General features: G+C 38.5%; 1 protein-coding gene across 4 annotated transcripts in view; it reads right to left on the bottom strand.

Moving 5' to 3' along the window:
* The window catches only part of MEMO1 (mediator of cell motility 1), a 123,263-nt gene that overhangs the window by 55,885 nt on the left and 54,650 nt on the right, over positions 1-12,728 (bottom strand). For all 4 annotated transcript variants that reach the window (XR_008418052.1, XM_053891028.1, XM_053891026.1 and 1 more), the window contains one exon: positions 8,635-8,716. Coding sequence is in view for 2 of the 4 variants with exons in the window: in XM_053891028.1 (XP_053747003.1) it covers positions 8,635-8,716 (82 nt within the window). In the remaining 2 variants the exon portion in view is untranslated. Of the gene's footprint in view, positions 1-8,634; positions 8,717-12,728 lie in introns of those variants that run through there.

The following is a 12,728-nucleotide window of genomic DNA, read 5'->3' as shown; positions in this document are numbered from 1 at the left end:
TTCCTCAGCTTTTTAAAATTACTAAACTCACTTTTGTGTTAAAAGTAATACATGCACACAGTGTAAAAAAGTCAAACAATAAAAAAGGGGGCACCATGAAAAGTGAAAGTATCCTTTACTCCATACTACTCCTACTAGGTTAACTAGTCACAAATCAAACTCTAGTTTAAATACATGAAGAGTGCTTCAATATCCACAGTATCTGCTTAATCGTGTAAGTAAGCCCCCTTACTTGTGTAAGTAACCTCTCCAATTATCTGACTATACTTTTCTATCCAACATGAGGTTTATTTTTTTTTTTACATTTTTATTTATTTTTGATAGAGACAGAGCACATATGGGGGAGGGGCAGAGAGAGAAGGAGAAACAGAATCCGAAGCAGGCTCCAGGCTCCGACCTGTCCGCACAGAGCCCGATGCGGGGCTCGAACGCACAAAACCGCAAGATCATGACCTGAGCTGAAGTTGGAAGCTTAACCGACTGAGCCACCCAAGTGCTCCTCCAATATGAGGTTTCTTAAGTGATGCATAACTGTACAGCTCCATTCTAAGGGTTCCTGAGATATTCCTGCGTACTGCAAGATAAACAACAATTTTGGCATCAAGGTGTCTTGCAGTCATGGTAGGAAGGCTTTTGGAACTCCTAGTCCATGAGATCATTTCAGTATATATCTTTGAGCAACACACTGTTTCCTGCACCTCAAGATAAGTAAGGCAATCCTAAATTCAATCAAAGGATATTTTTAAATCAAATTAAATTCTTCTGAATCTTCCAACTGTGCCTGCCTATATGTCATATAGATTAAAATCACTAAGATTGATCAACAGTTGGTTTATGGGTCGATATTTATTCTTTAACAACATCATTCTATTTAATCTACATCAATATACAAATGAGCAATCTGTTAAAAGTAATCTGTTAAAACTCAGGTTCTGAGTTGGGTTTTGTTTGTTTTTAAGGCTCCCCTTACAGAATTTATGCCTATGAAGACAAAATCTAAGAAAAGCTGGCCCCAGAGAGCTAAATTTTATAAAAGTTAAATAACTTTTTTTAGGGACACCTGGCTGGCTCAGTCGGTAGAGCATGCAACTCTTAATCTCAGGGTTGTAAGTTCTAGCCCCATTTTGGGTGTAGAGAATACTTAAAAATAAACCTTAAGGAAAAAAAAGAATTTTTTTTAATAGACTTAAAAGTAGAGATCTAAAAATTTTAAGTTTTCTAATTACTAGATAAGCATGTTCTTAACAAAGATGATTTTGTGTCTCTACATAAACAAAATATTTGTTGCTGCTTTTCTACCTCAAAAAAAAAAAACAAAACTACTTTGGGTGCCTGGGTGATGCAGTTAGTTAAGCATCCAACTCTTGATTTCAGCTCAGGTCATGATCTCACGGTTCATGAGATCGAGTCTCACACTGGGCTCTGCACTGGCCATGAGGAGTCTGCTTGGGATTCTCTCTCTCCTTCTCTTTGCCCCTCTCCCACTTGCACTCTTTATCTCTCTCTCTCTCTCTCAAAAATGAACAAATAAACTTAAAAAAAGACACTTCTGGAAAGGAAAATCATTACTTCTGGAAGCCATATAATAAGATAAACTTGAATATATTTAAAGTTTTCATATTAACAAAATGGAAATTGCATTATATATGCATAAAAATAACTACAAAGTCACTATATAACAGAAACATCCACACCAAAGCCAAAACTATTTTCAAATATCCATTTTTTTTTTTAATTTTTTTTTTCAACGTTTTTTATTTATTTTTGGGACAGAGAGAGACAGAGCATGAACGGGCATGAACGGGGGAGGGGCAGAGAGAGAGGGAGACACAGAATCAGAAACAGGCTCCAGGCTCCGAGCCATCAGCCCAGAGCCTGACGCAGGGCTCGAACTCACGGACCGCGAGATCGTGACCTGGCTGAAGTCGGACGCTTAACCTACTGCGCCACCCAGGCGCCCCCAAATATCCATTTTAAAACCTAAGGTAACCTGGGAATCTTTTCCAAATCAATATATTTGTAACTTAGACTCAAAAATTTCATTTCCCAGTCTATTGCCAATTTCAACTTAAAGCTAATAATAAAAAGGAAACAAGTCTAGCTACACTTTCATGAATAACTAGCCTCAACTTAATTGTATGTTCATTTAGCACAGCTCCCACATTTAGAACAAGTTTTAACTAGGAAGGTAGCATAAAATACTTAAATACCAGCAAAGTAATTAGAATGACAATAGAACCTATGTCTTGAGTTACTATAAAGACATGATTATTAATCCATTCTTACCCAATCGAGAATTATGCAAACTTCCCCCCCTCATCCCTGCATCAATTTTTCTTTCTCTACTGGATCATTTCATCTATATCATAAACACTTTAGTATCTCCCATCTTAAATAAAAATTCTCACCTGACAACATACTCCCATTCCCTCATTTCCTTGATTTATAGAAAAGCCTGTTAAAAAAAAAAAAGCAAAAAAAACTATCCTCACTCATCTCCCTCTCCAATTCTTTCTTGAACCCAGTGCGATCGTGCTTTCATCCCTACCACTCCACAGAAATCGTATGTATCAAGGCCACCAGTGATCTCCATATTGCCAAATCCAATTATCAATTCTTAGCCCTCATCTTATTTGACCTATTGGCACAGAATTTGACACTGCTGATCATTTTCTCCTCCCAGACACATTTTTCATCCTTTTTTGCCTCCTACAGACACCACTCGCCCCTGGTTTTCCTCCTTCCCCACTGGTCTCCCTTCAGTATCTCCTTTGCAAATGCTCACCTTCATCCAGATCTCTAAATGAAATTAGTTTGCCTAAGAGCTTAAGTCTTTGAACCTCTTCTCTGTATTTTACTTGCTACACAACCACAGGCTGTTTAGACTTTAAGTGTGATATATGTATCAACACAGCCTTGGCCCTTCTTCTCTGTACTCCAGATTCATATATCTAGCTGCCCATTTGAGATCTCCACTTACAGACACCTAACAGGCGTCTCAAAACATTAACATGGTCAAAATACAATCCTAGATTCTACAAAACACTTTATTTTTTTTTAATATATGAAATTTATTGTCAAATAGGTTTCCATACAACACCCAGTGCTCATCCCAAAAGATGCCCTCTTCAATGACCATCACCTACCCTCCCCTCCCTCCCACCTCCCATCAACCCTCAGTTTGTTCTCAGTTTTTAAGAGTCTCTTATGCTTTGGCTCTCTCCCTCTCTAACCTTTTTTTTTTTTTTTCCTTCCCCCCCCCCCCCCCCATGGACTTCTGTTAAGTTTCTCAGGATCCACATAAGAGTGAAAACATACATATGGCATCTGTCTTTCTCTGTATGGCTTATTTCACTTAGCATCACACTCTCCATTTCCATCCACGTTGCTACAAAGGGCCATATTTCATTCTTTCTCATTGCCACGTAGTACTCCATTGTGTATGTAAACCACAATTTCTTTATCCATTCATCAGCTGATGGGACATTTAGGCTTTTTCTACAATTTGGCTATTGTTGAGAGTGCTTCTATAAACATTGGGGTACAAGTGCCCCTATGCATCAGTACTCCTGTATCCCTTGGGTAAATTCCTAGCAGTGCTACTGCTGGGTCATAGGGTAGGTCTATTTTTAATTTTTTGAGGAACCTCCACACTGTTTTCCAGAGTGGCTGTACCAGTTTGCATGCCCACCAACAGTGCAAGAGGGTTCCCGTTTCTTCACATCCTCTCCAGCATCTATAGTCTCCTGATTTGTTCATGTTAGCCACTCTGACTGGCGTGAGGTGATATCTGAGTGCGGTTTTGATTTGTATTTCCCTGATAAGGAGCGACGTTGAACACCTTTTCATGTGCCTGTTGGCCATCCGGATGTCTTCTTTAGAGAAGTGTCTATTCATGTTTTCTGCCCATTTCTTCACTGGATTATTTGTTTTTTGGGTGTGGAGTTTGGTGAGCTCTTTATAGATTTTGGATACTAGCCCTTTGTCTGATATGTCATTTGCAAATATCTTTTCCCATTCCATTGGTTGCCTTTTAATTTTGTTGATTGTTTCCTTTCCAGTGCAGAAGCTTTTTATCTTCATGAGGTCCCAATAGTTCATTTTTGCTTTTAATTCCCTTGCCTTTGGGAATGTGTCGAGTAAGAAATTGCTGCAGCTGAGGTCAGAGAGGTCTTTTCCTGCTTTCTCCTCTAGTGTTTTGATGGTTTCCTGTCTCACATTCAGGTCCTTTATCCATTTTGAGTTTATTTTTGTGAATGGTGTAAGAAAGTGGTCTAGTTTCATTCTTCTGCATGTTGCTGTCCAGCTCTCCCAGCACCATTTGTTAAAGAGACTGTCTTTTTTCCATTGGATACTCTTTCCTGCTTTGTCAAAGATTAGTTGGTCATACTTTTGTGGGTCTAGTTCTGGGGTTTCTATTTTATTCCATTGATCTATGTGTCTGTTTTTGTGCCATCTACAAAACACTTTAAAATCTACTTCCCACCTCTACCTCTGTTTGTCCCTTACAGTATAAAATCAATTCCATGTTTGCAGTTTCACAGGCCAAAACTTAAGAGTCATCCTTGACTCTTCTTCTACTCTGCTGGTCCTACCTTCGAAATATATCTGGAAGACACTGCTTCTCGCCACATCCACCACTAGCCCCCTGTCAAAGCCACTATGTCATCTCTTTCTTGTGCTATTATAATAAGCCTCCGAAACTGGACTCCCTGTTTCCACAAAACTAAACATCCATACAATAGCAAGAGTAATCCTTTTCAAATCTAAGTCAGGTCATGTCATTTCTCAAAATTTTTCACGACTTGCCATATCACTTAGAATAAAACATAAAGTTTTCATAACAGCCTACAAAGCCTCCTTACAATGTAGCCCCTGGTGCCTGTCTCATCCACTACTGTTCCCCTTGTACATGCCACTCCAACTACACCTTCCTCCGTGCTTTTCCTCAAAATATACTAAGCATATCCTGCTCCAGAGCCTTTGTACTCACTGTTCCTCAACCGGAAAACCCTTTCCCTGGATATCTGTATAACTTCTCTCTCGCATTATTTAGGCTCAAGTGTTAGTTACCTTATTGGGGAGACCTTTTCTTACTATTCTATATAAACTAGCACCTCCATACTCATATTGTCACACTCTTGATCCTCTGATCGGCTTTATTATTCTTAGCACCCGTTAGCATCTGATACAGAATATACAGGCATTTTATTGTGCTTTGCTGTATTGAGCTTCACAGATACTGTTTTTTGTTTGTTTTTTTTTAAGCAAACTATAAAGTCTGTGGCAACCCTGCATCAAGCAAGTTGATCGGCACCATTTTTGCAACATTTGCTCACTTCATGACTCTGTGTCACATTTTGGTAATTCTTGCAATCCAAGCTTTTTTATTGTTATTACATGGTTATCTGTGATCAGTGATTATAACTCACTGAATGGTAAACATTTTTCAGTAGTATTTTTTTCTTTTTTTTTTTTTAAAGTTTATTTATTTATTTTGAGGGGGGGGGGGCAGGGAGGGAGGGCAGAGAGAGAGAAAGGCAGAATCCCAAGCAGGCTCCGCACTGCGAGCATAGAGCCCAATGTGGAGCTCAAACTCAGAAACCATGAGATCATGACCTGAGCCAAAATCAAGAGTCGGATGCTTAACTGACTGAGCCACCCAGGCGCCCCTAGAATGTTTTCTAATTAAGGTATGTACACTGTTTTCTTAGATATAATGCTATTGTACACTCAAAAGAATACAGTGTAAACATAACTTTTATATGCACCGGGAAACAAATAAATTCATTGGTCTCATTTTATTGCAATATTCGTTTAATTGCAGTGGTCTGGAACCAAACCCACAATATCTCTGATGCATGCATGTGATTATTTATTGTCTGCTTTTCCCAAGTACTCATATATCTCTGATGTATGCATGTGATTATTTATTGTCTGCTTTTCCCAAGTACTTTCCCATGAAAGTAGTAATGTGAGTTTATTCATAATGTAACTCTAGGGGGATAGTCGAAAATGGCAGCACAGGAAGATCCTGAACTCACTTCCCACGGACACACCAAATCTACAGCTACATATGGAACAATTCCCTCTGTAAAAGATCTGAAAACTAACTGAATAGTTCCTTCACAACAAATGGTAAAAGGGCCACATTAAGATGGGGAGGAGAGATAGGACAATCTCATCAAAACCCGACCCCTAGCATGGGGACCCACAATCAGGAGGACTCTCACAAATCCAGAGTTTCTCCCTGAGAACTGAAGGGTTTGTGCCCCACATTAGGTACCCCAATCCTTGGGAAGTGTAACAGTGAGACAAATCCCAAAAACATCGGGCTTTGAAAAACAACAGGGCTCATATCCAGGAGACCCTGAAGGGCTGTAGAAACTGAGATACTTCTCTTACGGGCTCACATGCAGACTCAGTAGCTCTGGAAATTGGCACAGAAACAGCAGTTTGCAAAGTGCCTAGACTGTAGTGAAGAAGATTCACTGGCTAATCTTAAAGCATCTACCAGAGGGGCAGGAGTCTGTTGGAACTCTCTCCAAGAACAGAGGCACAAGGCCATTTTTGTGCTCTCTCTCTGCCTTGATAGCACCAGCAGGGTGACCCAGCATCGTGCTTTCCTATGGCCCTGTAAAAAGCTGATGTGTACACATCAGCCATGCACTCTCCCGTGGCCTTGCTAAAGCCGGCAGGCACACGCAGTCTACACAGGGGATACTCCTTGATCGATCACCTGGTCCTTGTGGCCAAGGCGGCTTGTGTTTCTGGGTCCGTTGGGCTATAACAATTGGAAAGACAGTTCTGGACAGGCTACCTCTAGGGCACCACGCAGACAACAGTCTGAAACATATCCTAGTCTTTCTGTGAAACAAGCCTATTTACTTGTCCCAGAGCTTCAGCCTGAGGGGCAGCATTCACGTTGGCCACACAACCAGAGGCTACGGAGGTGCTTTCAAGGAAAGTAGGCGAGCGGACACCATCTTCACACTCTCCTTAAGCCTCACTACAGTTCCCCAGTACCTCCCAGAAAGGAGCGTGTACACTCATCTGAAGCCCTGATTTTTGCCACTGTCACCCAGAGAACACCTTTAGGTCGCCTGGTCTGGAGGCCAACAGGGTTTACAGTCTCCAGGACTATGTATGCATACTTTAAAAGCTGCTGCCTGAGGGTCTGGCTTCTAATCAGACTGAAACTAAGGGCTGAGTGAGATCTTTCAGAACACTGACAAGTCGTGGCACACTCTCAACAACTGGGACTTATCAAGAATAAATCAGGCTGCTTAGACATTCACAAAAGTTTCAGAGACAGCCAAGAGCTAGGGTAAGGTTGAAAGATAAGGTTCATCTCTTACACAAGGCCACTCTTTCAAGACTGGGAGAGAGGGGTACTGCACCTCATACATAGAAACAAACACAGAGAGTCAAGCAAACTAAGGAAACAGAGGAATATGCCCCAAACAAAAGATTAAGATAAAGCCCCTCCAAAAATCTTAACGAAACAAAAAGCAGCACTAAGAACACCTGGCATTTAGCCAGGTACATATTTGTTTAAGTTATTAGTTTAAGTTATGCTAAAAGTTTATAAAGATTAACTGATTTAATCATCAAAAACCCTATGGAGGTACTATTAATATTTCAATTTTACCAATGAGACAAAGGCACAAGAGATTTAGTAACTTGTATGTCACATTCCTTGTAAGTGGTACAGTCAGCCTCCTATATCTATTAAATGAGATCAAGTTAGATCATACAAATGGAGCATTTAACGAAATGTTTGGCACATTAAATACCTAGTATTTATGGAATACTTATTACATGTGCCAGACATTAATGTAGACTCTTTATGTGTATTTACTGATTTCTCATATTGTTTAATAAGTAGATGCTATATTATTATTTTCACTATTTTTTATTTATCGGGGCACCAAACCTAATGCAACAGAAGTTATAGAAAAGACACTGCTGTGAAAGAAATGGGACAAACACTAACCTTTACTCTTCTCAGGAAACAGTTAACATGTGCTTAAAAAAATGTGTTTTGAAAGTTACACTGGAAACCAAATCAAAATGAACTGAATTCCTATCACATACAGACACTCTGTTAACTGTTTATTTGTTAGCTTGTAGTTCTAAAAAGCCTTCTGAGATTCAAAGACAAAATAGTCACAGATTTTCTTCAATAAAAAAAAAAAACCCTCCCGCAGGTTTGTTTGCTACTCCATACTGCATGATATTCTGTTGAACGCACCTTTTTTAATATAAGGAAAAAGTTGGCTGAATTAAAGTAGATCTTTTTAATATTTAAAACCGAGATTACTCATTTACATCAATCTGAAATCACCAAGTTTATGTACTGCAAATAACCCTCAGCTTTAAGTCAGTTTTATTACCAAAAATAAACTTTAAAATTACTGCACCTGAGAAAATAGCTAATTCCTTTATCCTTGAGTTAAAGTGGAAGCCAAAGGAATCATGAAAATGACTAAATATAATTTCTTCAGCTCAACATAGCATTTATTTTTTAATTTTTTAAAAAGTTAGTTCAATTTGTAGTTACTCATTCTATATTAATAATTAACATATGAAACACGTAAAGATGTCTTTAAGGTAAAGAACCTTAAAACTTACGGTGCAATAATGGCTCTAGCAGGTCTTTTTGTAGACTGTACTTGTGAGAGCCAACCTTCTAGCTGTGCGTTCAGCTGCGGTCCTATAAAAAGAGAAAGAGGGAAACTGGAGTCAGCAGAGAAATGTACTATATATAACTATATGTGACACAAAGCCCTCACTGAACCTGTTTAGGACTAAAATAGCTTAATGGGCAGTGGGATCATTAGCTTGGATGATAATGTTTGAAAGTTAACCAACTACTAAGCAAGCCATAGATAAGATCATGTACTGATTAAACAATATTTGCTTTTATCCATTTACTTATTTATATCCATCTTCATTCCAGAACTATTCAATCTACAATTTGAGGCACCGTTTAAACAAAATAAAACAAGAAACAAAAGACTGTTGGCAAATGAAAAGAAAATACCCAAGTGATTGTTTTCAGAATGCCAAAACTTGCTTTATTCACTAAAATCACATCCATGGAGTGATCACTCCCACACCTAATGCCTTTCCCTCCTATCCATTCCAGCCCCTACTCCGCTGACCACATTAATAACCAATGACTATGCCATGTCAAAAATCTCAATTTCAGTTGCCTGGGTGACTCAGTTGATTGAGCATCCAACTCTTGATTTCAGCTCAGGTCATGATCTCATGGTTTATAAGTTCAAGCCCCATGGCAGGCTCTGCACTGTCAGTGAGAAGCCTGCATGGGACTCTCTCTCTCTCCCTATCTCTCTGCCCCTCCCCCATCTGTACTCATGCTCTCTCTCTCTCTCTCTCTCTCAAAAATAAGCATTTAAAAAAAATTTTAAGTAAAAAACAAAATAAAATAAATTTTTTTAAAATCTCAATTTCAGGGTGCCTGGGTGGTTCAGTTGGTTAAGCGTCCAACTTTGGCTCAGGTCATGATCTCGTGGTTCATGAGTTCAAGCCCCGCATGGGGCTCTGTGCTGACAACTCAGAGCCTGGAGCCTGCTTCAGCTTCTGTGTCTCACTTCCTCCCTCTCTCTCTCTCTCTCTCTCTCTCTCTGCCCCTCCCCTGCTCATACTCTGTGTATGTCTCTCTCTCAAAAATTTAAAAAAAAAATGTTTTTATTAAAAAATCTCAATTTCAAACATCCCACTCTCCTCACATCCTATCTTTCCAGTTCACTTCTAGAAATCTGTTCGTTCCCAACAGATATGGAGTTACTTTTCCCACTATCCTTCCTCTCCTTTCTTCTTCTTCACCTCTTAACCCAGCCTGAGACTTGATGATCCATCACTATAATCATTTCCTTGCCTTTGCCCTCAGTCTTGTACCTCTCTTCCTCTATCACAGTAAAGTCATAGTTAAAACCATCTTTCCACTTGACACAGTACCTTCACTTATATAGCTGAATGAGATAACAAAGAAATACAACCAAATGAACTTTGAAATTATGCCCATAAACTTCAGCAGACCCTTAGGAAAGCTCAGAAAACATACTACATTAACTTAGAGAATTTGCTCTCTCAGCCTTAAGACAATCACTTCATAGAGCTTTCCATTTTATCTTGAACTCTCATCCCCCTCTCACTCCCAGATGATCATGCTTTTCAATTTGTCAAAGAAAATCAGAAGATGGCCAACCATCCTGGTTTACCCAGGACTTTCCCAGTTTTAGCAATGCAAGTTCTGCATCTTGGGAAACCTCTTAGTCTCAGGCAAACTTGGACATTAGTCACCCTAAATTCAGAAAAGAACTCCTTCCCCTTTCTACCACTTATTCTGCTTTCTCTCCTGTGTCAACAAATGGTCGTTACTCCTATCAAAAGCCAACAAATTACTTCTGCACTGGGTACCATTGTTTTTCTTCTCAAGGACGCTGCTCTTTTGTAACTATCCCAGTCTTCCTACACTAACTTGGTCCCTTTTGACTAGATCATTACTATTAACATGCAAATATATAAAATAAGCGGACTGATTTCCCCCCAACTACCACTCATTTCTCTGGCCCCCTTTTTCTCTTTTTTTTAAGCTTTTGATCATAATATATTTAAACATTACAAGAGAATCCAGATAATAATAAAACAAACACCCACGTAACCACTGTCCAAATATAACATTCTTATTTGCTTAAGATCTTCCTTTATTAAAAAATAAAATATTACAGACACAGTAGAAAAAATTGCTGAGCCCATTATATATTTCCCTCCTTAGAGGTAACCACTTCCTGATTTTGGTGTTTTTCATTGCATTACAGTTTTACTAATATATATACCTATAAAACTATGCATTTCTCTGCACAGGTATTGTTCTACATGTTTTAAAATATTAAATAAATATATTGTGCATATTCTTTTATAATTTGAGTTAGTCACTCAACATTGTAAGTTATTCATGTTGAGTTTGTAGCTCTAATTCACTCACTCTCAATACTGTTAGTATTGTGTGAACATACCAAAATTTACCTATTCATTCTCTTCACAGACATTTGGTTGTTTCTACAGCTTCACTGTTAATACTCAATGTTACAAGTCTCTTATAAACATGTATTAAGAGTTTCTCTGGGATTTAACTAGAAACAAAAGTACTGGATCATAGAGTAGGCACATCTTCAACTCTACCAGAACACTGCAAACTAAATTGCCCACTAAAGTGGCCAGATCAATTTACCCATCAGTGTAAGGGCATAAAAAATGAGAGCTTTAACTCTCCCTGTTAAAACTAAGGGAAGAGAGGGACACCTGGCTGGCTCAGTCAGTGGAACATGTGACTTTTGATCTCAGGGTCGTGAGTTGGAGCCCCACATTAGGTGTGGAGCCTGCTTATAATATAATATAATATAATATAATATAATATAATATAATATAATATAATATAATAATATAATACAATATGGGTCATCTGGTTAAGCATCCAACTCTTGCTTTCTGTTCAGGTCATGATATCACAGTGTATAAGTTAGAACCCCGCATCAGGCTCCACACTGTTAGTGTGGACCCTGCTGGAATTCTCTCTCTTCCCTCTCTCTACCCCTTCCCCACATTTGCATGCTCTCTCTCAAAACAAATAAATAAGCTTTAAAAATAAATTAACTACATAAACTCAAACAGGGAAGAGATACCCCACACATTTTTCTTAGAGCACTTTCTCTAGAAAGCTTGTAATTGTAAATTCTTTCTTTATCCCTTTGAAATAGATGTATATGTAAATCATTTTAAAAGCTAAATAAGCTTCTATCCCCTCCACCCACCCCAGCTGGGGCTCAGTCAGTAGATCATGAGACTTTTGATCTCAGGGTCATGAGTTCAAGCCCCATGTTGGATGTAGAACTTACTTTTTAAAAAATTAAATTAGTAAATAACTGTAAATGAAAAAACAAACAAATAAATAAATAAGCAAGATTCTAACCAGCACCCCAGGACTATCTTATGGACCTAATAACCACTTCTTTGAAATGTTATTTGCACCAAAGGAGAGAGCACCCTCTTTCTGCCAGTTTCTGTGGGAAGACATGAGCACTAAGTAGCCAGCCACCTACCTCCAAGTTGCAAAACATTCAAGTTTATTTTTAGCCAATTAACAAATACATATGGTCACCCCAATTACCAAGAGATTTAGGATAAGTCACATGTGAGAAATGCTGCTATCAAGTTCTCTTACTTGAGCACTACTTACAATTTATCTTGACAACATGTATGTAATGGGTTGTATCTGCTTGGCTATAGAAAAGCGTGAGCTCTCCTTAGATCTTTGCACTCTTTTAGCAGATTGCCTGTAATGTGCTTCACATTCTGGCTCAATGCTTACTCAAGGAAAAAAAAATTTCTTTCTCTTCTACCTTTGAAGAGAGGTTTTTCTGAAATAGAGGCTTTGGCTTAAATTATATTTCTCCAACATCAGGAATGCTCAATAATTTGCATTTCTCTTCATCCTTACAAATCTATGACACTGTCAAAATTTTTAACTTTTTGGCAAATTATGGGTATGTAATGGTATCCCTTTATTAAATCTTATTTGTATTTCCCTGATATCCACTCAAACTAAACATCTACTGATTTGGATATCTCTCTGTATATATATTTAGGACTATACACATAAAAAAGTTTATAATGAACAGCCCCATTAGTAAAATACC

Source organism: Panthera pardus, unplaced genomic scaffold, assembly GCF_024362965.1.
Source record: "Panthera pardus isolate Hobbes unplaced genomic scaffold, ASM2436296v1 HiC_scaffold_26, whole genome shotgun sequence".
Taxonomy (NCBI): domain Eukaryota; kingdom Metazoa; phylum Chordata; class Mammalia; order Carnivora; family Felidae; genus Panthera; species Panthera pardus.
Note: the sequence above shows the minus strand (reverse complement) of the source record. Positions and strands in the feature narration are given on the sequence as shown.